Source organism: Branchiostoma floridae, chromosome 1 (genome assembly GCF_000003815.2).
Source record: "Branchiostoma floridae strain S238N-H82 chromosome 1, Bfl_VNyyK, whole genome shotgun sequence".
NCBI lineage: Eukaryota > Metazoa > Chordata > Leptocardii > Amphioxiformes > Branchiostomatidae > Branchiostoma > Branchiostoma floridae.
The window spans coordinates 6,220,786-6,246,411 of record NC_049979.1 but is presented as its reverse complement, the minus strand read 5'-3'; the positions used below and the strand labels follow the sequence as shown (position 1 = coordinate 6,246,411).

Genomic DNA, 25,626 nt, shown 5'->3' with positions numbered 1-25,626 from the left:
ATCATTCAACTACATGTACCTTGAACCATATTCATTCCATAGCTTCTAAGCCCAAAGCTCTGAATTGAATTGTACTTCCTCCACCATTCTTCAAAAACATACTGTGAAAGTTATTCCAGACTGGTGCCCTAAATTAATCTATAAACAGATCCTATGGTAGCATAAGAAAGTATTAAAAGCTAGCAGAGGAGTGAAGCCGGCTTAGGAGTATGTTTTGCAAATGGACACCTTTTGGCTGACTACACTCCTTGGCCAGTTTGGTACTATATATATCTTGTACCATTGTAGGATCTGCTTGGAGATTAGCCCTAAACTAGACATCCAACATGGAGGTTTGATTAGTTCCCTCTCCTGACACACAGCCACTTGTCTGGTCCCTCCAGCCCCTGACGGGGTTCTCCATCGTCGTAAGGAAAGTGCCACGTATTCTGTGTCCGCTGCACCACAATATCAAACGTGTGGACATCCTGCACATACACAAGACAGCACATGTCAGCAGTTTGGAACAAAAACATTCTGGGCTTAAATACTAACATATAGGAACTGCAGAATCATCTTCAGTAGTAATCAGCTAAACCCGAGATCCCAAGGAAGATTTCCCAAGAGTTAGAAAGACCAAATAGCACAAGATACTGGATTAAACCTAAAAGCAGGTCAGTACAGTACAGTACAGAGGAACCTCAAGGAGAGCAGCAAGGGGCCTAGGCACTTAGGCAGGTAGGCAATCAGCTGGTGTAGTATGGTTCAAGACTGGGATTAGGTTTGTATTTACCTGCATGCATACATGTATGTTCATGTGGAGGTTGCTTACTTAGAATGTAATCCTATGAGGCCAAAATATTCTGAAAATATTCAACCGTACTCACTGAGAAGATGGGTACACCATATGATATACTCAAGAGTTTCATCTGATGCCCTCTAAGCCACTTCAGAAACAGCCGCTGCACAAAGTTGTCCAGGAGGGCCTTGTGGTCACGCATGAAGTCCCCACTGATAAACCGGGCATGGGGCCCACAGCTCAAGGTCGCAGATAGGAGGTAAGGGTCATCCTTGGAGCTGTGTAAGGATAGTCGCAACACTTGCTTCAGTGAAGCATTTTGACATTTTCATCATCTTAATAACAAAGTTAACAAATTATCGTATGTGGGGAAGGACAATCTCAAGCCAACAGTTCACACTTACGCCACATCTTCAGAAAAGACGCTGGAGCCACATGTTCCCCTTTAGGAACTTTATTCGAACAAACACACACCAATGTTTCGCCGTGTGGCTTCCTCAGTGTTATGGGCTTGAATGAGCATAGTACAGCATGTCCTCGCTTTTATAGGCCAAGTGCATAACAAATAACAAATTATGATAGTGGATTTTAGCATGAAAAATGAAGTGTAAAAGGTGTCCCTTTTACATGTCCTTGGTGCTGAAATGACTTCATACTCACACATTATCGGTTAAGAAGAGGTCGGCCAGACTTTCGATGGTGTCCATGTCAGATCGTCTCCAGGCTCCATGGGCAGTTGTTACCTTCATGTGTTTCCGACCCAGGACTAGAACACGTAGCCCAAGCTGCTGCACCAAGTGTTCAACCACTTTCAGCAGCTGCAACAGAAACAGGGGTCATGTCACAAAGAAGTTGAACTCACCACAGTTCCATTACTACTATGCTTCCTAGCTACACTGCATTTACCATATACAGTAAGAGTACAATGTATTTGTTGTAATTCTAAGTAGGCTAATATGTTGATTTGTTTATATGGATGAGATACACACACTTATCAATTTTTGTTCATTTAAAAAAAATGAACTAGCACCTACAATGTGAGCAAAAGTTTTTAAAAAAAGTAGAAAAGTGGATACCAATTTTGTTGAATGCCAAAGTCAATGCCAACATCAAAGAAGACGATGTGAAAGAGCAAAAATGAAGACTCTCATTGGTTCACAATACTCTGAATATTTAGTCATTTGTGCAACCTTTCTGACCTCTAAGATTTCATAATGAAGGCAACTTTTTACCAAACTTGCTTTTTTGCATGCCTACATCAGTTTTGGGGTTCCCAGAGGATGTCATTTAAGATATCAAATTAACATGGCCCGACACAGAAGTATTTTTCCTTCCTGTTGTAGGGTCACTGAGAGAATGTATTTTCTCAAATTGACGTTATGTACTCACAGTTCTGGAATATTTCTTCTGCTTGGACCCAAAGGCATATGCCACATTTAACCCATCCACAATGACATCATAGTCATTCCGATCCTGTGGAGATGTGAAAAAAAAAACACATTAATATGGCAATTCTGTTACTGATCTTCTTCCCATATCTGCCTGGCAAATCTGCACCTTCAAGTAGATGGATCTACATGTGGAAAGTTGATTTACTATAGGCAGTCACACTGACTAAAGTGGTAGAGCTTTATTTTCATTGGGGCTTTCAATTACAAGTAAGTGCTGAAGAAACTGACATTGATGCACTATCATTATACAAAGGCTCCTTCAAAGTTCTCTTTTTTTGTGCTGACAAAAAATTCTTAGTCACACTCTGTACATATTCTGTGGTCCCCTCCAATACTGACCTTGATGAAGTCCAAGAACTTCTTTAGTTCCTCTGGAGTGGTGGAACGGAAGATATCCTTGCCATGGATGACTCTCCTCAGGACAGAGTCATGAAGGAGATGGAACTCTTCATCAGTAAGGTTAGTGCCTTCTAGCCTGGTGCCACAGGCCCTGCAGTGTCCACTACAGAGATCATAAAATCCTAACTGTTTCTGTTATACCCATGTCACATTTTGCAAAAATCGATCGGACGATGATTCTGCAGCAATTGCCCGAGCCTCGCTTATAATAATAACTTTATTGCACAACAATTGTGCAAGGTACAAAGTATGGCTTATATGTGACAGGGACAGTTTTCAAGTGAAAAATATGTGCAACTCTCGTGGATAATGTGACAGGGGTATTAACACGTGTGATGAGAAAGGGCATACAGAGGGAACAGTTGATACTGTCAGCACAATTTCTGTAATGGTCGATGTAATGGACATGTTATTTTTGTAATTCTTTGACATGCTACCCTGATGAGTGCAGGCTTACCTTGCATGTATGGAGGTAAAAGTACCTGTCCACTTCTCACTCGTCTTCCTGGTGAAAAAAAAAACATTAAGATCATCACAAGATGTTGATAAATATTACAATGATATTTTTGTTTTGGATAAAAAAATCCTGGACAGTTTTATCAGATTAGACAATTTCAATTAACGAGTGGTACGTGATGTGCCATGTAATACCAATACTTAGCATGCAAAATTCATGAATAAAGCATCCTCATATATATGACACCTTAATTGTCCTTTAGTTTCAATGAATAAGTAGATAGCATTATAAGAAAAAGAACCTAAGCTTACCCTTCAAACCACTCCTTGATGTGCAAAGCCAGAGTCTGAGACGGATGCTCCCCATTGTTTCTCATTTCTTCAAACAAATTGTACACCCTTTTCTCCTCTTCAGCAAGGCTGAGTGTCCTCATCACTGCACCATAGCACTCATCAGAAGGTGTCAGGCCGGCTGACATCATCTCTTCAAACAGTGACATCCCAAACTGTTTCTCCCCATGTTCCACAGCTGCGATGATGATATGGTTGTAGTGTCTGCTGTACGCCTTTCCTAGCACTTTCACTATCTTCAGAAACTCCAGGCTCTCCTTCCACCTATCAGTATTAATGTACAACAAATGGTTCATTTATTGTCAACTGCATTTAACATTACACTAATCATGTACCAAACGTTGATTTTTTTTAAATCATGTTTTCAAAGTAAACAAATACAGTATACTGTATGTAGAGGCGATGAGTTCATACAGACCTGCACAATGCAGAGGCATTAAAAATAGCTACATTCTAAAATGTATAATCTAAAATTGAAGCCCTTAAATCACTTCGCTTACTGATAAACCTAAACAGAATTCATTCATTTCAAAACTGTTATCAAGTTATCAAACTGTTATGAAGTTATCAAAGCTGCCTCTGGGCCCCCATAAAGAAAAGCCAACAAAAGTTGGTATCAAAGTTTGCATATTCTGAAATCACTCCATCTCAACTTGATTGAATATTCTATGCTAGAATCAGTCATGAACATCTGGGTACCTCACCTGTCCGTTCCACAGAATCCCTTGATGAGGGTGGCAAGTAGATTGGGGTCCAACATCTTCCCCGTCCTCCTCAACTCTGCATACACTTTGAACATCTCATCGTACATCTCACATCTAACACATATGGCCAGGTACGAAAACAAAACCCCATAACGTGGTTTACGGCCTTCTTCTTCAATATATGCCATCAAAGATTCTGCCACTCTGAAGTTGGGGTTTTTGACTAGACGTTCCATGGCTTTCCTCTCGAAGTCCTGTGGATGTCTAAACTGGGCCTTCATCATACCCCACTGTTCAGGTGTAAGAGATGAATCTAGAGCATCGATGTCAGAGAAGTTGATACTGCTGGATGGGATTTGTGTTTTCTTCCTCTGCCCGTCTTGTCTCTTGCTGGAAGCTTGTTTCCCGATCAGGCTATCGACTGATGAAGAGCAATACCGGTGAGCCAATACTGCACTTTTAAAGGGAACTTCACATCGCTGAGTTATTCCTCTCTGCCTTTGGCGTGCCAGGAAATATCCCTGACGGCACATAAACCTGACGACTGCTGCTGGCATCGTTGCGTCTGACGTCTGCTACTGCTTCGCTTGTCGTCTGCTATGGGAAATGGGGAGGGGGGCGAGAAAGTGACAGTAGAAGTAACGTTTGTAGTTACAAAGTTGCAGTCATATCCGACATAAAAGTGTGCTATTAGAGGCCTGTTAACTTGTGTGTACCTGCGACAGGATGAATTTGTCAAGGTACTTCGGAAAAAGCGGCGAAGACAAGACATACCTGAACACGAAAGGTGAAAATCACATGGCCGCCGCCATTTGCAAAATTACCCACTACGCCCTGTGCTCGGTGGGGTCAACTCGGGTCATGTGGAATATTGCGGCGAAAGAGGAGGGGCACGACCAGGAATGCATGTGGGATAGGGGATTTCGCCTTATTTTGCCGCCTGGCCATTGAAAGTAAAACCAATAACAGAATGACGGGAATGAAGTGGAACGAGGTGTGGCGCCTACCGTTCGTTGGGGACTTGGAAGAACTCCCTTTCAAAGATGACAAGGTAACGTCAACATCAGAAATCTTGACATTTCCAAGCATATGCACAGATGTACAAGGTGTATGAGCATACATGCATGTACCATTGTTTTGTGTATCAAAGTTCGTTACTATGCTACCTTTACTAGTACTTGTCCCAAGATATTGGTCTCAGGATGCAGTGCCAATTTATGACAGTCTGTTATTCAAAGTGACTCTCTTATAAGGGGTATTCAATGCATTTCTGTTTCAATTCTTTGCTATCTTAAACTTTTACTCTGTCTCTCTGTAGGTCTGTGTTGTTGGTATGTTTGGAAAGAGTCAAGTCGGCTATGGCACCAAGTCTACCACCATCAACACAATACTGGATCGGGAGGTTTTCCCCTTACACTGGCCAGATGGAGCTGGGCTCCAATCTCAAGAGGAGACCTACGTAGAAGCCTTCTACGACAAATCCAAGAATGTCATATACCTGCACCTTGTCTCCGTATTTGACACTTCCATGCTGGTTTCTTTGTGCACAAACTTGGATCAGGACTTACCGTACGCAGACGTCCACAAGTTCTGGCGAGACCAGGAGCTGCAACATGCCAGAGGCCTGATTTTCTTGTTCCATGTTTGCCACATCCTGGTAGCACTGCACCCCACGTGTACATTTGACATGAGCTACGGACAGCTCCTGAGAACAGTAGATAGTGTCCGTCTCAAGATGCTCCCAATCCTCCAGGATGTCCTTCGCGATGCACCGGTTGGAGCAGAGTGGAAAAGCGCCGGGCGGTCCTGCACACCCAGGCTGCTGTTCGTGTTTCAGAAGTCCTGCTTGCCAACAGAGTCAGAAACACGTGCAGAGAGTGGGAAAAGTAAGGGTACCAAGCACTCACCCAAGAAGAGACTACAGCCCCGCATTGAGGATCAGATTTACAGAATCTTTCGAAAGAGTCGTCTCCTCACCAACCAGAGCAAGGATTGCTTATTCACCGTCCCACCTAACCAGACCTTTGTTTATATCCAGTCAGGAGATGGTCCTGTAGATGCCATAACTAATCTTCTCTCCAACCTGCATCAGAACTGTGCCATGGGGAAGGAGGCAGAGGCCCCTGCATCCAGAAGCTACCAGATGTCCAGACGGACCAATCAGTCTGCCTTGATGAATCCTCCCAGCATCCTTCTGCCCACTAAACCTAATGGTGCAGACGACTCTCTGCTGGGTTTCCTGTGGCAGCACATCGACCTTGTGCTTAGTGGGAAAGGATTCGATGACAGTGTTGGCAGGAATCCACAACCGTCACACTTTGAGCTTCCCTCGTACAAGAAGTGGCTATCTGTGTGCAATACGTTGTATGAGCTGCTCCTGACGGAAGCTGGGCAACACGCAAAGGTTCAGGGCTGCCTCGAGACCATGGGCAGTTCCCTGGACGTGGAGACAAAGTTCTCTGACAGTCGCTGTAGCAAGGTGCTGCCCCTGGCCAGCAGTGCTTACCAGAACAGCCTGCCCTCTCACTACACCAGTAAAGTACACAACAACCAGCTGGCTCAGGCCATGAAAGTGTTTAAGCAGCATGCACATGGGCCGGCATACGAGCACTATGTACTCCAGCTACAGGAGGACTGCGAGAAGTTCTGGGCCAACGGGCGTCAGTTGTGTGAGGAGAGGAGCCTGACAGGACAGCACTGTGTGCATCCAGTGAGTCACAGCACATTTCTATGATCAATATATTGTAATAAAATGTTCAAATTGCCTGAAAAAAAAGAAATATTTGCATAGGTTCGTTGGAAATGACCATTAAGTGAAATGTTATGCCAAAAAGCAGTTACTCAAGAAACTGGATATGATTTTGGAAACGGTCACACCTTTCAACTGGCATCCACTAGTTTTCGTCAGTGTCACTGTCCAGGTAATAAGATATGCCAAAGAGGAGTTACTCAAGCAACTAGATATGATTTGGGAAACAGTCAGACGATTCAAGCAGCATCCACTAGTATTTGTCAGTGACACTGGATGTCTAACCTTCATCGACGTAAGTAAAATGTTAATTATGACTCTCTCCCATCACCAGTTCCACACTCTGCCCAAACCTGGCCAGCCAGCAGACCCGGAGCCCTCGGACAGCCAAGTTGTGCCCTGTATGCCTCACAACAGCCGCGCCCGCTCCCTGTGTGCCTGCAACTGTGGCCGCAAGCAGGCCCAGAGAGACGATCCATTTGATGTCAAAGTAGGGTCCGCTATGTACACGTACCTGTGTTTCTAATGTGTGATACATGCATGTATATAATTATTGGTGAACAGTTTGTCAGTTACCAAACTATAACAAGGAGGGCCCTTAACCAGTATGCTGTCTTGTCAATTATAAAAACAAGGGGCACATATGCCGTCTTGCTCTTATGTTATTGAAAGACAACTGTCAACAGGAAAATGGGAATAATGGATCCAATACAATCAATGTACTATCTGCTGATGTTTCCAAACTAGCAAAACACTGCACACGTGATGAAAAAATCAATCATCTTTATTTATTTTATTTTCCTTCATGAGGACCGATGAAGTTGAAGAGTTACTTGAGGTTCATTTCTCATGTTGTCCAATGTTGTGTTTCAATTGTCCAATATGTCTGACTTTTGTACACTTGACTTGCACAGAAAATAGTAAATGACGGGCGTCTTTACTTTAACTTTCAGGCAGCTAACCATGATTTCTTCCACCTGATGGAAGAGAAGTGCTGCTCCAGTCTGGAGCACATCTCGTTCCCAGTGTTCCAGAGGCAGCCACAAGGGACTCCTGGTGAAGAGGTGGCCCCCACGCCCGAGGAGGACCCCCCTCCCACATTTCAGCCCGAGGTGTCGATCAAAACTGACACAGAGCCAAGCAAGAGGAAGGACTCAGTCCTGTCATCTGCAACAACGACTGCCAGCGGAGGCCTTAGCTTGGCTCTCAGCTTAGGTATGTTTCACACATCACAGTGATTTGGTGTTAGCCAGCATTATGACCATGATCAGTGACATTTTATAATGCCTCAGTAACTACATGTTAATATCTGCAGCTGGTGTGTACTATGTTGCACCTAATGGGGATCGGTAAAGATGTGGGATTGCGTGGCTTAATAACAGAGTGTTCGGTACAGACCCAAGTGATCCTTCAGAAAGGCACTTTCCTCACTTCACTCTGTTGGAAATGAGTACCAGACACCAGGCAATTTAGCCTGGGATATTTTAAGCTCCTCGCAATTCAGCCCTGGCCGCTGCCTGCAAAGAGAGAGAGTAGTCGGCCCACCCAATAGCAATAACAATAACAATAACAAGTTGTACAGTCAGTGAGGACTAAATGGACTAAAAGGACTGAATTTTCATGTGAAAGATAGATATACCAACCCAATGAAGAAGAAGTTCAGTCTGCAAATATCTTGAATGCATATGTACAATGCTTGTGTTTTATACTTTATTTCTTACATTGCCTGTATTGAACAGTTCTACCTGGCTCAAGATGTGGACAAGACTGAGATATTATGCAACATTTTTGCGCCATACTTGGTATTTCAGGAAATTACTGCTTGTAAATGCATTTATTGAACAATTTGATTATGGCAGTTTATAAGTTTGCCTTCTCAGCCAGATGGCTATGGTTGGATTGACAATTGCATTGGAGCCAATGGTATGTAGCATGACTGTTTATCATCTAGGTTGTAAGAAGTTAGTAGGAGAGAAGTCCTGGTGCTACACGTTCTGATTTGCATGCTGGATGTTTGCGCCCAGGTCAGTCAGGAGGGAGCGACATGTTCGTGAGCATGCTGCATGCTGACCAGAACTCGGACAGCCTGGCAGCTGTGGGCATGGACAGCATGATGGCTGCAGACTCTCAGCAGCAGGAGGCTGAGGCTGGTCGGTGTCTCCAATATCAGATTGGGAACAATGTGGCTTGGATGTGTAGAGAGCTAGTTTATAGATGGATAACAAGTTAAAGACTGTTATAACTTATAAGGTTGTTTTATTGGGTTAGGACTTTTGGAAGGGAATGGTTTATGGTCATTAAAAAGGCCAGAAGTTAACATCAATTTGCACACAAGTGTTTTGAAACTTGTAAGAGCAAGGATGTCCCTCCTCATTACAGCTGAAGTTTGTCCCCTACTAAAAATTTAAAAGAAATGTAACTGCATTATTTTTGCAATAGCTACATCAACAGTAGTTTTAGAAAATCAATAGTTATCAATAAAGAAACAAATATAAATCACTTACATTTAGTGAAAGCAAACTTATTGATCTCTCGTCTTACAGAGAAGACATCACAGTTGGTCCGGCAGCCATCTGTAACAGAGTCTCTGCCTGGCATGCTGCACTCTGACTGCCCACCAGGGATCCTGCCCAAGTTCTCCTCCTGGGAGCTGGTCTCGCTGGGCCCTGTCAGCCAGTACTATCCCAGCATGGGGCTGGAGCAGCCAGGGTTCATACATGGCAGCAACTTTCTCCTGGCCTGGGATATACCTATCCACACTGAACGGCCACAGCAAGGTGGGAGCTTTATACTGACTGGGAACTTCAGTGCAAGTAGTACACCATGATTGTCATTTTCTATTGTACAGCAATTGATCATAGTCATGTCCATAAGCCATCATAGTCATGTCCATAAGCCCATACATTTTCTGTGTAGAGAAGAGCAGAGAACAGGTATGGATATGAATAGAACTTTTGCCACATGACTTATAAAGATTAGGCTACAGTGTATGCTGGTATGTCATGTACTATGTGATATTAATATTTTAAACTTTTTCTGCTCATTACTTTAGAGATGCTAGACAATGTTGTGGTTTCTTCTGTCATTCCATGTGTCCATGGTGATGTTCAGAATGACAATGAGTGAATACTTTTATGTTTTTTTTGTAGGAGATCAAGCATGGCCGGCTCCAGGAGAGTCTCAGAGTGTACGGCGCTCTATCCCGCATGGCGGCAAGCCGCGCAGGGGGGCAAAAGACTCTGACTCCTTCGTACGCGTATACGTCGGGTACGAGTACGAATGTGCTCGTGGACACCGCTTCCTGTGCAGTGGCCCTGATAAGGTGATGAAGGCGTCCAATTCTGGATCTGTGAAGGAAACAGCAATGAAGCTGCTGAGTATGGACATGCCTCTGTACTTCCCCTGCCCATGTCCATCCAGGTGAGCTTCAGATTCCTTTTTGAAACAGTATCGATTGTAAGAGTGTTGCTAATATTTCATGATGGCACAGCGTGTCCTAAAGTCTGTGAGCATGTGAATGATCCATGAAGTGCATGTATGTTGGGAAAACTGCAGCAAAAAGGTCACAAGAATGCATCTTCAGCACCAAGGACAGACCAACACAACAGCAGATTTGTTGTAAAGTTACACTTGGTATACCTATTTGCTGATGTCCTAACTAACGTATACAGGTCAACACTAACCTGCTAGAAGACATGCTTTTCAGCACCACAGGCACAGCTGCCCCAGATCCTCAGCCAGACACCAGGCTTCATCAATGTTTCGTTACTTTCTGTGTGGTACACCTTGGGCTGGTGGAATAGTAGGGCAAACGTCTCCGCCTTGCTTCTGACACAGCCGCTTTAACACTGTCTAACTCCAGCTCTTATCCTTCCTTCTTCCCCGGATCACACAACTGCTCTTCTCAACCTCTTCACATACAGTTCTGACAAGTTCCTTTTGGACTTTCCATCTGATCTGCATGTCTCGACATAACATTTCATCATTTACAGTTTTACTCCAATCAATAGTTATCAATTAAGAAACAAATATGAATCACTTATATTTAGTGAAAGCAAACTTATGTTATTGATCTCTCATCTTACAGATACAGTTCACATACAGTTCTGACAAGTTGCCTTTTGGCTTTCCACCTGATCTGCATGTCTCAAAATAATGCTTTTATCATTTACAGTTGTACAATTCTTCTCGATTTTCTACAGAGGTGCCAAGCCCCACCTGGGTCAGCTGATGAGAGTCTTCATCACCACACCTGACCCCCCCGTACAGATCCATCTGCACCCCCGGCTGCAGCCCGGCCCCCCTCCCTGTCCCACCTTCTACCCCCAGGACGAGGACATCCCCCTGCCCCCCTCGCGGCTGTGGGTCCTGCGCCTGCCGTTCGTGTACGTGGGAGAGGCGGGAGTGATCTCCCCACCGCGGGACTCCCAGCCCTTACTCAGCTGTAAGGTGCTGAAGGGGCTGCTGAAGGCCACCATTGTGGAGGAGGGAGACTGATGCTGCTTGGAAGTCTCTTGTCACATGTCACTGTCAACCCATGTTGAGAGGGTTATTGGCAGGATGTAGCATTAAGAGCAAAGCATGAGAGAACAGCTGTTATGCACTTGTCGCTTTCACTGATGTACACAAAGTACAAAAGCAAGGTTTGTGACGTACTGGATTTCAAAGCTGATCAACAAGTTAGTGAGAAGAGAAATGTAACAGTTGTGGCACAGATGGACCCTGTTCTGATGTTATTTCTTGTAATCCATCTTTTATATCTCGGAGGAGCATACTGTCAGTCTGCAATGTAACACTAACAAAGAGATCCTACTATTAGCAATAGAACTAGGAAATGTTGGCTGAATGGAAGCCTACTACTGGTATTGCCTGGGACTGTTATGGGCAACATAAGCAGTGTTATGTTACAGCTACCTAGAATGCAAAGATTTGAATGAAAGAATAACTTGTCCTCTACTAAGACTACTAAGATGGACACAAGTCACTGAAATATTGACTACAATATTGAACCCTTGAGTTGTCAATCTTTATCTGTTCTCCACAAGCTTGCACTAAAGCTAGCTTTACTGTTAAGTGTTCAACTCTTCCAGCATTACTGTCAGATGTAAAATTATATTTCTCATGAATATGGTATAAATGAGATGTAGGGATGATGATTTTTTTTTATATTTGCTGGACACTTAACTGTATGCAATGAACCAGGACATCAGAAAGCCCTGGAATGCAGCACAGCACAGAGCTAGATGCCAAGGTGACACATGCCTACACGTAACATGCGTAACATACTGCTCAATCATTTTATTTTTGTTGGTCCTGTTTGCCCAAGTCCTGCTATCTATTGTTCTTTCTGTAAATCATTGCACAGCTTCGGCTTTGTCTTTGATCGCAGAAGTGTTTGCTGCAGGAGTCCCAATAGAAAGGGAGCAAACATGTTTAACTTTGAGGGTGGTACATTTGTTAACCTAAAGAATTCACCAGATGGATTGTGGGGAAATGTTGAATAGACATAAAAAGTTGTTATCAACGTGTAATTGAAAAACAACAGAAAAAATCAGAAAATCCTGATGAGTTGAAGAAGATAAAAGAACTTTGCCAGTGTTTTTACATACACCCGTACACTATGATTTTTGGTCCATCCCTTTCATACATTCATACTTGGGAAGCATTGCCCCCGATAACTACTGCCCATCAAGTAAAGTGTTTACTTCTCGTTCTTGTTGTTGATTTATCTAATATTATTCAGCCCTTGGTTTGGGTAAGAAGAGTTTAAGAGTCCATCGTGAGGGACATTCGAAGACAGACGTCGAAAACCTTTCCAAAGTGCCAATTTCAAAAGGTAAGGATTCACCATTTTTCGTTGGTTTAAAGGTTATCCTGGACAATAAGGACTATTGACTTAGTAACTTGCGCAACCAGAGCGGCCATTTTGAGGAAACTGTGTCAGAAAATAGCCTCGAGTCCCTTTCTACCCCACTTGGGGAAATCAGACCAAAGTACTTAAGCTACTCACTTTTTAATGCATTCCTTCAAACTCTGAGAACTTTCTCTGTGTGCTAGTTACTGGCGTGAGAATTCAGGTAACAAACTTTTTTTAAGGTTCGTGTAAACAACAAGGACCACTTTGGGACCAGTTTGAAATCATTTTAGACTTCCTCAAAAGTAACTCGAACGTCTAGCAGTGACCTTGATCTGTTTCACCCATGACCATGCTCACAATTCGTGCACTTCATTGTGGCGGGGAGGAGGAACGCGTCTGTTATGCCTAGGTTACACATAGCCGAATTTGGCTCCCGACTCTCTCCCGACTATGGTTTAGGAGTGATTCGGGAGCTAGTCGGCTGTAGTCGGCAGGCGTTCGGCTGAGTCGGCTGGCGTTCGGCTGAGTCGGCTGGTGTTCGGCTGCTCCATCCGAATGTTTTGAAATGTTCAAAACATTCGGCTCTGAACGGCAACTCTGGAATGGGTCGGTTGGTGGTCGGCTGGTGTTCGGCACGGTCGGCTAGTGTTTGGTTGGTGTTCGGGAGTAAGTCAGCAGTCAAATTAAATCTTAACCACGCCATATACACTGCTGACTTACTCCCAGCTTGTTTCCAACTTACCAATGATTCACCCCAAGACCGTAGACAAATCTCTGCTAACTCATTCCCAAGCAAAAAGACTATTGCCAGGACGTAGACGAATCACCCCCGAACTTCACACGACCTTCATCCAGCCAAAAACAAAAAGAACCATAAATGCCGCATTGGAGCTATCTGTGATCCAAATTTGATCTCTTGGTGATGTTTACAAAATAGAAGAAAAGATAATCTTGATTAAAAACGAAAATGACCACTCTTTTGAAAATCGCTGATTATGTCCATTTCAAGTCGCGAGAGGGTCAGCAATCGGTTGGGGATCAGTCAGGAGTGATTCGGCAGTCTACGGCTAGAGGTCGGCATGGTAGGGAATAGGTTTGACAGCATTCGGGACACAGTCGAGAGTAAGTCATTTACTGATCGGGAGATGTTCGGGACATGTTCGGCGCTAAAAAAATAGGCGTGGCCTAAACTGGTCAGACTACTCCCGAACTACTGCCGACTTGGGTCGGCTAAGAGTCGGCTAGTGTTCGGGAGCCAAAATCGGCTATATGTAACCTAGGCATTATGCACGGCAGCGGCGTTAAGAAGTTTAAGAATCGTTTGCGTTCTTTAAGTACGTTTGCGTTATTTCACAGTGACGAATGGGGTGGCCGACTTACCTCACGAACATGCGTTTCTGGGCGCTGTATACGGTTTTGTGTGTCTTGGCTACAACTTGTTGCAATTGTCAAAGTGAGTATGACTAATTCGGTCACACCATACACAACACAATGGTTATTTCAACCTTTCACACCTCGTGCTTTTCTTGTAATTGTAAGTAGGTAATTTTGTTACTTATCGTAATGCGTGCAGCTACTTAACGTTAGTATGTTGACATGATTTTAAGCTGATAGGAACACCATGTAGCTGCGTAGGAACACCGAGTACCTTTAATGTTTAACGTACGTAGGTAATTTTTGACTTATCGTAATGCGTGCAGCTATTGTTGACATGGTTTTAAGCTGATAGGAACGCCATGTAGCTGATAGGAACACCGTGTATCGGCATCTTTATGGTCAACGCAATGTTTAACGCCAGAAGATCCTGAGAGAGAAATGGAAATAAAAGATAAAACTCTGCGCTAAAAATGGATATGCAACGTTTCAAATCATACTAGATGATGCAGCCTACTGTACTTAGTTTAGCTTTATCTATTCCGACTCGTCGATAGTGAGTCGTACTGTTTCGGTACAGGTGCAAGTTGTTGTGACATAGCATGTGTATTTTTTAACATAACTTGATTAGTATTTTCTGCATGTTCTGTTATATTTAAAACATTTAAACTCATTAAAACTTTATTAAGGGGTGACCTAATGACGTTTTATAACGTTTTATTGCAAACCCTTGCTCTAGAACTAATTGCAAGTGCCAAAATGGCATACAAATAATGGTAATATACAAATACAAATAACAGTATAGTAAGCAAGTACTCTTAAAACTTTATTTGACATGTTAAGTGATGGTATCAATGGGGGAAACTAAGAGATAAACTTTGAAATGACACTCCCACCTTGCGAGAGGAGCAACATGGCTAAAGCAGGACCAAAGTTTATTAACTGGCCTCTTTAAAATCCCAGCGTAGCGGCGTTGTACAGTAGTTACGTTGAAGTAAGTGTAGAGTAAAGGGCTGTTTGGCTTTGAACATCGAAGTGGCATATGCATACTCTCTCGCTATATGCGACTGTCTGTAAACACCGACAACCGTGGGTATGGTAAACAAAATTATGGGACACTGATACGACGGCTTCACGTGATAACGAACGCAAACACTGAAAGAATGCAGGGTCAGTAGATATACGTGACCCAGACAAAGCCTATCGCTCCCACCTGCAGACGAGCGATGATAAGGCACAGGGGAAAGGTGGTGATGTATGGGGCCATGGGGGCGGTACGTTCGCCGCCCACACCACAAATTGCTTGAATATACCTATAAGAAATGCAGTCACACAGAAGTAACGTCACATGGTTTATATCGTCTTTTTTGCCGCTTATTCTATTTAGCCAACTGTCACTTGCACAAGATGTGCGCAATTGTGAGGAAAGACCATTGGTGAGGACTTGTCAATTTTTCGTATTGTAGCAAATTGAAGACAAGAAAGATCTCTCGGTGTAGTAGAGTACTCGGTGGTCCCCGTAGACAATACACGACGCAGTACGATAAAGGAAAGATAACTTGCCATACATGCACATTTGATTGCTAAAGTCCAATGACTCCTTGTGCAGTGACGTCAATGACGTGAGTAACGCCTTACCCTACAATATGGTACCCATCATCCGCAAATTTCATTACCAGAAATTTAACAGCGACTGCTTCCGCAAACGGAGTGTTTTCACTGGCAGTTGGATTTAAGTTGATTGATAGGAAATATAAACGCATTCATGTTTGGGTCGGCCTTAGCCAAAGAGACCAATGATAATTTTTTAAAAAGTATTATTAATTTAGTAATATCTATTGTACATGTTAACGTCAAATCGAATGTTCACAGCCGCTACTACAAGCAGCAGCACAGGAACAACATCGACTGCAGAGCCTAGCACGTCGGCATCTGAAGCGACGACCTTGGCTGCAGAAACGACGGTTAATGCAACGAATAATTTTCCCTATGGCAATGTTACAGCCATTCCTTACACCAGCACAAGCAATACGGTACCAACCACTACTGGCGTAACTAACAACACCACAGCACTTAGTGTTCCTGGCGTCAACAACAGCACCACGGCATTAATCACTCCTGGCGTAACTAACAGTAACAGCACAACAGTACCAACCACTCCTGACGTCACTAGCAGTAACAGCACAACAGTACCAACCACTCCTGACGTCACTAGCAGTAACAGCACAACAGTACCAACCACTCCTGACGTCACTAGCAGTAATAACAGCACAACAGTACAAACCACTCCTGACGTCACTAGCAGTAACAGCACAACAGTACCAACCACTCCTGACGCCACTAACCCCACCACATCAACCACTCCCAATGTCACATCTGACGCTACAACTGAACCTCTTACATCCGACTCCACCACCACCATCGATACGACACCTTCCGAAACCACCACTGAACCCTCAACTGTTGAAACAAGCAGATCCCCTGCTGTACTGACAACTGAATTTACAACTGCACCAGAGACCACCACCATACCAACGACAATTCCCGAAACAACACTTCCAGAAATCCCGAGCACTTTAATGACGACGGCAACCACCGAATCCTCCTCCATACCACCAACTCCCGAAACCACCACTTTACCAACCACAACTCCGGCAACGGCCCCCATATTAACAACACCCGAAACCACCATTTCACCAACCACAACTCCGGCAACGGCCCCCATATTAACAACTCCCGAACCAACCACCACTATTACGACAATTCCTGAGACCACAGCAGCAGCAGGTGCTATCACCACGCCTTGGAGCCCAACAACCATAGATAAAACGACGACAGAAACCACCGAGATAACGACCTTTGCCGGAGAAACCACAATGCTTCCGTCAACTGTGCCCTATCCCGAACAAACCTGCCCTCCGGACAATAGCATCAGAAATGTTACACTGTGGCCAGTATGCATGAGTCGATACTTTCGATTCAACGCCACGGAAAACATTGAGAGTCAACTGGTCGGTCGTATCGAGGGTTCTACACCTCCTGGTGTACAATTGATAACCAGTAATTTCACAATAAGTGATGACAATGACGCCTCTGTCTTCTTCATGCTGACGAACTGTTCAACCTCTTCCTGTGACATTGTTACAGCCCAGCGCCCAGATCGCGAATCCAAAGCGACTTTCTTTTTTGAAGTACTCTGGCTCAGGGAGGTTTATTTCATCGGCACACGCGTCACCGTCCAAGATTGCTCTAGCATCCCAGTCGAAATAAACATTAATGACCTTAATGACAACTCGCCTAGCTTTAACCATGCCGTAATTGCTCCATACGTGCTGGACCAGTCACCGGTAGGTTCCATCGTGGCAGTGCTGAGTGCCAGCGATGCAGATACAGGACCGAACGCTGTTGTCACATACAGCATTACCCCGCGTACCTATGCAGACTATTTCGCAGTAGACAGTGATGGTGTTGTGACTGCCAGGCTTCCAGTGGGGCAGGATGAACTGAGACAGTCAGGTCTCTTGGCCGACGGGGCTACAGAGCTGCTTTTTGAAGTTGTGGCGTCAGATGGCCGCTTCGAAAAAAATATAAATGTTTCCTTCGACGTACTGAAGGTTCAGACTGGTGGACCGCCTATCAACAGGTTAGTTAATGATTTGTTACACATCTTTTCTCTCTGTATTAAATCTACACGCATGTGGCCTACTTCACATTTCCTACCCGGGGCCTGGTCGGGCTGTTCGAAAAACTGAAGTTTATGCCAATAAATACGCACAAGATATGCTGTTGAATGATTTTTTTGGGCCTGTTTTTTTTTATTGTCTTTTATATCCTACTTTTCGTTCCCCAAAACTGCCCGATCGGGCCCCTTATCAGCCTTAAGTGCCTGAGTTGGTTTTATATCTTCATTAGCACAACCTGAAATGCAAAACATGGAGAGTACCCACTGCAATGCTGTCGACATCTAAATCAATACAGGTTTTCCTGTTTTGTCAATACAGCAGCCTTTCCATTGAAGTCACTGTCTTGGAAGAGCAGCCCCCTGGCACCCAAGTGGTAAACCTCCGAACCGAGAGGCCCTTAGACTACGACAGCATGGTCTACAGCTTTGGAAATACAGTCTCAAGTTTCGACCTGGACTCAACTACGGTGAGCACCTGAATTCCGATATCTTCTACATGTTGATGTATCCCTTGGTTAGTACATATAAGCAGTTCTAATATTTTTGCTTTTTTACTTTATTTTGCAGGGTGAAATCACAACTGCTGAGCCTCTGGACAGAGAGACTAAGGACAGCCATTACATCGTCGTTTCTGCATCAGACCCCGAGTCTGGCATCTTCTCATCGGTGAGTTGATCATCTCAAATATGATGATAAAACAACATGTTAAGATTACCGACAGCCACAGATTGATGTGAGGAATTGTTAAACATTTTAAGACTAGTACTACGAAAACACATAGAACCATGTCTTCAAGTGCATTTTTGATCACAATGGCCCAGGTTGTGGCAGAAATTACAGTTCATGTGGGGGACATCAACGACAATTCTCCAGTGCTGTCTCAGACGGAATACCAGGGACGCGTACCGGAACACGCTGACGAGGGACAACTTGTAGTCTTGGTGAGCTAGTCCAAATCTTTTGAAATTTCAAGAAAGTTTCTAATATAGCAATATTTTTCATCTAAAATCAATACAAATTTTACACGTTCAACCGAACGCTTTCTCCCTTACAGAATGACATCGGGATTGTCGCGACAGACGCGGACATTGGGGATAATGGTCGCATCACCTTCGAGCTACATTGTTGCCACGACCTCTTTCAAATAGATCCGGAAACAGCCGAAATTCGCACGGCTGACAACTCGTCTTTCTTGGATCGTGAAACCGTTCCTGTGTACGATCTGATTGTAATCGCCCGAGATAACCCCACAAACACTACGTTGCACCGTGAAAGTAGTGCCACGGTCACAATTGATCTTATGGACATCAACGACAACCGTCCGATTTTTCAGAACGGTTCCCAACTTACTGTATCAATTCCGGAGGATGAAGGCCGTGGCTTTAGTGTCGCCACGATAACTGCTGCGGACGCGGATTCGGGTAGCAATAGTCGCATATTTTACACCATAAATTCGGGTAGTGACGGTAAATTCACAATCAGTCCCACGTCCGGTGTACTCAGTCTTGCCAGTGAACTTGATCGTGAAGTCAAGTCAATGTACCAAATTTCGATTAGCGCCAGCGACGGCGGAAGTCCATCATTGACAAGTGAAGATGCGTTTCTCGCACATGTCACCGTTCTGGACGTTAACGATAACAAGCCGGAATTCTTGCAAAACATATATTACATCACCATTGATGAAGAGAGTGGCATCGGCAAGATCGTCGCAAATGTAACAGCTTGGGATGCTGATGAAGGCTTAAATGCCCAAGTTAGATACACAATGTTTAATTGCGCGCCCCAATTTTCCATCGATAACACTACGGGGTCTTTGTATGTCCAATCACGGCTTGATTATGACAATACTGCAGTTTTGAGGTCGTATAGTTGTGATATCAGCGCGACAGATGGAAAGTATACTTCTACTGCCCTCGTTCAAGTGGAGGTGCGGGACATCAATGATAACAGCCCCGAGTTTGGAACACAAGACGGTTATTCCACACAGCTTCTGTATAATGAAAACCAGGATTTCCCTGCTATAGTAGCGGCAATTGATGCAACAGACACGGACAGTGGAAGTAATGGGGACATAACATTTAGCATTTACAATAGCAGTTGCAGTGAAAGTGTGACTGCCAATTTCACTGTTGATGAATCTACCGGGATCATTCGGTTACATGGCATAATTGTAATAGGTCAGCCTTTCCCATCGTGGTGTGATATGACAGTGGTTGCGACTGATCGTGGCGTTCCGAGTTTAAGCAGCAGTACGACGGTCTCAGTAGAAATTTCGAAACCAACTGATGTCACATCTAAAGTTACCTTCGGTGATACCGCATTTGATGGATTCGTCGTCGAAAACATAAACACTGTGCAGAATATTGTCCAAGTCAATGCGACCGCAGTTGGGACGGGTGATTGTGAAGCTATACTGCAATACGAATTCGCATCATGGCAGACTGAAGACTTTGAATTCACCATCGACAACACAACCGTAAGTTCGTCACACTTACTATTTAGGAATTATTGCATTTCCATTATAAGCCTCCACAGTTGAACATGATGAGACCAAATATATAGCCATTGATACCTGTGCATGAAACTTGTTTAGTATACTATACTGAAGATAGGGGATCTAAAATTTATCATGACATTGTAATGGGCCGCTCTTCATTTTCATTATGGTAACATCAGGCCTTACGAACTTGAAGTTTGAAAAAAAAAATTTGCCTACAGGGAGACGTCAGCTCACGCAATGTAACATTTGACAGAGAACTCAAGGCCACGTACGCGTTTGCGGTCATCGCGGCAAACAACTGCACGGGAGACAGCAAACGATTCGATTACACCTCGGTTAGTATTCTTGTAAACATTCAATATGAGATACAAGATATTTATATGACTGAGAGCTTAGGTAGTGTAAATAACGGTAACATGATTACAGAATCACCATGGTAATAATTTTCCTCATTCCGTTGTCAATTATGCAACTATCCTGAAAATACGTCACATTCGTTCACCCGTTTACCCAGGTGATAGTGCACGTCAATGACACGAACGACGAACAGCCAGCCTTTTCACGCCCCGAGTACAGTCTGCAGGTGGAGGAGGGAATGTTGTCTGGGCTCGTGGTCGGGAGAGTGACAGCAGAAGATCGCGATGAAGGGTCCAACGGTGCGATCACCTACAGTATCAGCGGTGATGGCGGTATGTATTGTATTGTAATGTCTAGTTATGGTACCGGTGTGCAAACGTTTAGTCAATGGACTGACTTTCATTCTGTTTGCGTTTCCTTCTTTCAGGTGAATACTTCGCAATTGATGACAGCGGGACAATCACGACAAAAGAGCCCCTGGATAGAGAGAACATTACTCAATATCAGATATCCGTGATGGTACGTACAACCCCTTGCTCTATTTCAGTCTACAGGACGTTCAGGGAAGATATGTATGTTTATCATACAATCTATATAGAATGCAACATGGTGTATTCCGTATCACCAGAGGTACCAGCCTGACCGAGGATCGGATCGCCCGACGGCCTGGGACCGAGGTTGATGCGGAATACACCGTGTTGTATTTTATCTATGCCATACCCAATTGAGAAAAACACATGTTTCGATGCGAAATGCGCCAGAAGTTGAGAAAATTTGGTTCCCTCGAACAAAAATTGTTTCAGCTGCAATGTTCCAACGTCCGAATCTGGTATTCGAATTTTCGACCGCGCCGCAGTCGGCCCGCTCGAAATAGTTCGATTTCCTCAAAGGAAGCCCGTCGTGTGATATGACTTAGAACCTTGTGTGATACATATAGAATACAACACGATGTATTCCGTATCACCCGAGGTATCAGCCCGACCGCGGGGGGAATTGAAGGATCGCCTGAAGGCCGGAGGGTGATCCGACCCGCTGGAGTGCTGGGACCTAACATGAACACAATTGCTGCTACATTGTTCTTCAGGCAGAGGACGGGGGCCAACCTGCGCTGAACAGCACTTCAGTGGTCATTATCGATGTTCTGGATGTCAACGACAACGTGCCTCGCTTTGATGAATCATTGTATGCTGTTACCCTGCCTGAAGATCTGGCCAAGTTTTCACCGGTGAGAATGATACATGTATTAGATACGTTATAGATTGAAAGGATATTATATAACGTCCTTGATTGCAGGTATATTGTTTTGACTGTAATGTACCACTACAGCTGGGCGTGGCCGGCAAAGCTACTGACATGGACCACGGCCTCAATGGAACTGTGACATACTCACTGTGGGGAGAAGGATGGCAGACATTCAAGATCGAAGGTACCTCATTTCATAATATTTGAAACGGTTGCCAACTACCAAACTACCTGATTAGAAAGGTTACACGGATGACCAAAAAATGATATATCAATTCTCAAATTCTGATCAATTATACCTGGATTAGATTGACGTATAGGTTAAAAGCAATTTAGAACTTTCAAACTTCAAACTTAACTTGGCAAGAAAATTAATAGTGTTGAATACACTACAAAGTCTTCAAGTTGATAAATTCTTTAAACCGTCATAAACTGCGTTTTGCATTTTCATTGCTCCTTGAGCTATTTCTAGACTCACTTGGTTGAAGATTTCCACGGCTATAGAAGGACTTGCAGTCACTGTTTGGGGCCGTGGAGTAGAGTATCCCTAATCCTAATCCTAGTCCAGATTAGTACAGGTCCATCCGAGGCCGTGGAGTTCATCACCAAAAGTAACAAATTCCATTTCCGTGTCACTCATCAATCCACGATGACCTTCGAAAGCATTGCATTCGAGTTACAGCGTTTCTTTGTGGTTTCATCCAAACTATTTCAACTCGTCTTAAATTCTCTTTCTGTCACCAGAATATACAGGAACGATCACCCTGCAACAGCAACTTGATTATGAGAACATCACTTCCTACAACCTTGCTGTCATTGCAAAGGATGGTGGGCAACCACCACTGAATTCAAGCATCCCACTATTTATAAATGTAACAGATGTCAATGACAATGAACCTATCTTCGAGCGACTTGACTACAACGCCTCTGTCCCCCGTAATGTGCGAACGGATGTGGTTGTGGTGAATGTCTCAGCAACAGACCGAGATACTGGTAAAAACGGGGCTGTTTGGTACAATATCACAGGTAAGAAATTTGTCATGAATCCAAATATTTTTACGCGTGATAATAATGTTAACCTTACACAACTTTGCTATGAATCGCTCCACAACAGATGAAAAAAGTTTCACATCTTAGAACCTAAAACTTGTAGGTCTGTTGTTTCGCGAATTAGTTCAGTTCGTTCATTCACACCACAAATAAAGTGCACAGGAATAAACAGGAACATCCATGGTGTTTTAAAAAGCATGACCTCCTGGTGCATCGAACACATTCGATGTCACATACAATGTCAAGTTGGAGATAAATGTACTAATCCACGGTGTTCCTGTCCAGGTCTTTTTGCCTTGACACCTGCTGATAAGGAGATCGAGGCCAACTTGTTCCGAATAGACAATGTGACTGGTGCAATATACGTCACAGCGGACTTCATTAAAGATACTACTTCACATCAGTACGCACTCCTTGTCATGGCACTGGATATGGGCAGCCCATCTTTGAATAGCATCACAAAGGTATGCAAATAAACTCAATGTTTTAACTTGAAAGTTCATCTGTTGGTATACGTAGAAGTCATTCTTGATCTAGTTAAACTGTAATATCCAACACAAAAATTGGACTTACACAAATTTTTAACTGAACAGCACCAGTTCATTCATTGACAACGAAAATTTGCGTATGTTGGATATTACAGTTAACTAGTTCAAGAAACTCAATGTTTGTTTGCAAACTAAACACACGCGGCCTATCAAGCTGTAGGATTATACTGCAATTGCTTCTCCTATCACAGATATCTGTAGATGTTTCCAGCACTAACCTTTACCCACCTGAGTTCCGCGGTGTAGATGCAAGTCACCAGATGTTTGAAGACGACGGAAGAAGACCCTGGCAGTCCAGGCATGTCATTGATATCAGAGCATCTGATAACGACACAGATTCTGAGGGAGAAGTCGAGTTCAGTCTGGCTGAAGGTACTATAATCAACTTATGATCTGCTTGTTTCCACGGGGTCTTAATTTCGCAGTACAAGGGGAAAGAAAGGTTGTCACGGCATTCTAAGTTTGCAGTTGAGGCAGTCGTAAATAAATTTGTTATGGAAAGGAATATTCGCGGTGTGATGAATTCGTGGAGAGGTCACCACAAAATTAGAATCATCAGAAATATTCCAAGATATACAAAAAACTGTCTTGTAGACATACATCTTGTATCTTTTTCTTGTCAAACTTAATTTGATTATATATCATCCCTACAATAGTTACTTGATAAGTTGTCCAATTACACTGTATAGTATGGGAAAATATGCCTTATACTGTATGAAAATATTTTGTCCATTTTTCAGGCATCTCTGAAGACCTGTTCAGTCTCAGTGTCAGTCCCACTGTTGGTGACCAGGACTTCTTCAGGGCAGAAATATGGACCAAGTCACAACTGGATCGTGAGAAACACCCAGAAGGTATTATCTTACAGGTACTAGCCATTGACCAGGGTGTGACTCCCAAGACCAGCACTGCAACAGTCCACATCACATTGAAGGATCTTAACGACAACCCTCCAGAACTGCACCTTCCTGAGGATGATGTAATCATCTCACAGGTTAGTGTTTAGGCAGGCCCGTGACGGAGATTTGTTTTGCCAGATATTACTCTCTAACACCATTAGCTGGAATGTTGTAATACATATTGTGCATGGTGAATGATGTATATATGTAATGTATGTATGTGTATATATATATATATATATATATATATATATATATATATATATATATATATATATATATATACATATATGTGCTCTTTATCTTTCTATTTTGTATTGTCTTGTACAAGAAATTAAACATGGTTGATTGGTGACATGACAAAGGATTGCTTGTTTTTCACTTTCTTTTCATGCCTTTTGATTCAGTCCTCAGATGTTGGGACATTGGTTCTTCAAGTAAATGTAACAGATCCGGATCAAGAGGGGCAACTACACTACCAAATCCAGGATAACTCCGACGATACCCTGGTCATGGAATCAACCACAGGAGATATATATCTTCAGAAAAAAATCAACGAATCACTTCAGGACATCACAAACTTTGTCATTGTAGAAGTGCAAGACTGGGACCCAGAGATCGAAGATCAGCGGGGGACAGAAAAAAACGTTGGTGGCCTAACAATCATCTTTAGATATGACAATCCAAACGAACACCCTCCTATGTTTGAACCAAACGACTATAAAACAGTATTAGATGACTTCCTGCCTGTTGGTTCGAACTTGACAAATCTCAATATCTCTGCTTGTGACATGGATTGCCCTGATAGCTGTGAGACTGTGGGTCCAGTTACAAACTGCAGTAAAGAAGGAACGATCGTCTACAGCATTAAGGAAAATGTGAGGGACATCTTTTCCATCAACGAAATGACAGGTGTCATCACCACCACGTGGCCCTTTGACAAAGCAACTGAAAACTACACCCTGATCATTGCTGCCACTGATCAGGCTGATATCCCACGTTCAGGGACAGCTACAGTCAGAGTTTTTGTTACAGAAAGCCTAGAAAATCCCACCGACGGGCCATCACAGCCCAGTCCAGGAATGTGTACTGATGGTATCATAGATACACAGCTTCAAGCTGAGAACGAACAACTCACTTACATTATGGAGTAGGAGCCGTGGCGGGTTTACTGGCCCTGATCACTGGTGGCGTCACCACCAAGCTCATCTTCAGTCTTCGACGCATGA

At 43.6% G+C, this 25,626-nt stretch overlaps 5 protein-coding genes across 9 annotated transcripts; 4 read left to right on the top strand and 1 right to left on the bottom strand.

Annotated features, from left to right (window-relative positions):
- Nucleotides 1–22: 22 nt before the first annotated feature.
- On the bottom strand, nt 23–4,981 carry LOC118410339 (mitochondrial ribonuclease P catalytic subunit-like). 4 transcript variants are annotated; one of them, XM_035811975.1, is made up of 9 exons: nt 4,140–4,882; nt 3,397–3,699; nt 3,086–3,133; nt 2,569–2,731; nt 2,168–2,251; nt 1,439–1,596; nt 867–1,056; nt 309–467; nt 23–128 (listed from the first exon to the last, which is right to left on the bottom strand). In XM_035811975.1, exons 1-8 carry the CDS (start codon nt 4,694–4,696, stop codon nt 339–341), a joined length of 1,632 nt encoding a protein of 543 aa, XP_035667868.1. In that variant the 5' UTR covers nt 4,697–4,882; the 3' UTR covers nt 23–128; nt 309–338. The 4 variants fall into 4 exon arrangements, with proteins under 4 accessions (XP_035667868.1, XP_035667857.1, XP_035667879.1 ...); XM_035811964.1 differs by having other exon boundaries at nt 23–132; nt 313–467; XM_035811986.1 differs by lacking the exon at nt 23–128 and adding an exon at nt 4,914–4,981 and having other exon boundaries at nt 171–467; nt 4,140–4,736.
- On the top strand, nt 4,980–11,827 carry LOC118410328 (protein SMG8-like). 2 transcript variants are annotated; one of them, XM_035811942.1, is made up of 8 exons: nt 4,980–5,190; nt 5,458–6,849; nt 7,223–7,378; nt 7,842–8,103; nt 8,913–9,038; nt 9,432–9,665; nt 10,038–10,308; nt 11,091–11,827. In XM_035811942.1, exons 1-8 carry the CDS (start codon nt 5,110–5,112, stop codon nt 11,383–11,385), a joined length of 2,817 nt encoding a protein of 938 aa, XP_035667835.1. In that variant the 5' UTR covers nt 4,980–5,109; the 3' UTR covers nt 11,386–11,827. The 2 variants fall into 2 exon arrangements, with proteins under 2 accessions (XP_035667835.1, XP_035667844.1); XM_035811951.1 differs by lacking the exon at nt 8,913–9,038.
- Nucleotides 11,828–15,981: 4,154 nt separating this feature from the next.
- On the top strand, nt 15,982–18,041 carry LOC118425185 (cell wall protein DAN4-like). Its single transcript, XM_035834020.1, has 2 exons — nt 15,982–17,762; nt 18,032–18,041. The coding sequence occupies exons 1-2, from the start codon at nt 15,982–15,984 to the stop codon at nt 18,039–18,041; spliced, it is 1,791 nt and encodes a 596-aa protein (XP_035689913.1).
- Nucleotides 18,042–18,122: 81 nt separating this feature from the next.
- Nucleotides 18,123–21,308, top strand: LOC118429256 (cadherin EGF LAG seven-pass G-type receptor 1-like). The gene is made up of 7 exons (XM_035839768.1): nt 18,123–18,268; nt 18,369–18,467; nt 18,623–18,742; nt 18,856–20,277; nt 20,520–20,636; nt 20,816–20,990; nt 21,086–21,308. The coding sequence occupies exons 1-7, from the start codon at nt 18,215–18,217 to the stop codon at nt 21,298–21,300; spliced, it is 2,202 nt and encodes a 733-aa protein (XP_035695661.1). The 5' UTR covers nt 18,123–18,214; the 3' UTR covers nt 21,301–21,308.
- A 703-nt stretch (nt 21,309–22,011) lies between these two features.
- Nucleotides 22,012–25,624, top strand: LOC118414670 (protocadherin-23-like). The gene is made up of 6 exons (XM_035818871.1): nt 22,012–22,084; nt 22,645–22,926; nt 23,236–23,414; nt 23,690–23,870; nt 24,239–24,492; nt 24,805–25,624. Exons 1-6 carry the CDS (start codon nt 22,012–22,014, stop codon nt 25,549–25,551), a joined length of 1,716 nt encoding a protein of 571 aa, XP_035674764.1. The 3' UTR covers nt 25,552–25,624.
- Nucleotides 25,625–25,626: the final 2 nt, after the last annotated feature.

Bases quoted from the DNA above. Each gene is read 5' to 3' on its own strand.
- LOC118410339 (XM_035811986.1), bottom strand. From the start codon at position 4,696: ATGCCAGCAGCAGTCGTCAGGTTTATGTGCCGTCAGGGATATTTCCTG. The intron at 3,134-3,396 runs GTAAGCTTAGGT...TTTTTTCACCAG, and splicing joins ATCAAGGAGTGGTTTGAAGG to GAAGACGAGTGAGAAGTGGA. The intron at 2,252-2,568 runs GTCAGTATTGGA...ACATCTCCACAG, and splicing joins AGTTCTTGGACTTCATCAAG to GATCGGAATGACTATGATGT.
- LOC118410328 (XM_035811942.1), top strand. From the start codon at position 5,110: ATGACGGGAATGAAGTGGAACGAGGTGTGGCGCCTACCGTTCGTTGGG. The intron at 5,191-5,457 runs GTAACGTCAACA...GTCTCTCTGTAG, and splicing joins TCCCTTTCAAAGATGACAAG to GTCTGTGTTGTTGGTATGTT. The intron at 7,379-7,841 runs GTAGGGTCCGCT...TTTAACTTTCAG, and splicing joins ACGATCCATTTGATGTCAAA to GCAGCTAACCATGATTTCTT.
- LOC118425185 (XM_035834020.1), top strand. From the start codon at position 15,982: ATGTTCACAGCCGCTACTACAAGCAGCAGCACAGGAACAACATCGACT.
- LOC118429256 (XM_035839768.1), top strand. From the start codon at position 18,215: ATGGTCTACAGCTTTGGAAATACAGTCTCAAGTTTCGACCTGGACTCA. The intron at 18,269-18,368 runs GTGAGCACCTGA...TTTATTTTGCAG, and splicing joins TCGACCTGGACTCAACTACG to GGTGAAATCACAACTGCTGA. The intron at 18,468-18,622 runs GTGAGTTGATCA...ACAATGGCCCAG, and splicing joins AGTCTGGCATCTTCTCATCG to GTTGTGGCAGAAATTACAGT.
- LOC118414670 (XM_035818871.1), top strand. From the start codon at position 22,012: ATGGACCACGGCCTCAATGGAACTGTGACATACTCACTGTGGGGAGAA. The intron at 23,415-23,689 runs GTATGCAAATAA...CTCCTATCACAG, and splicing joins CTTTGAATAGCATCACAAAG to ATATCTGTAGATGTTTCCAG. The intron at 24,493-24,804 runs GTTAGTGTTTAG...CTTTTGATTCAG, and splicing joins ATGATGTAATCATCTCACAG to TCCTCAGATGTTGGGACATT.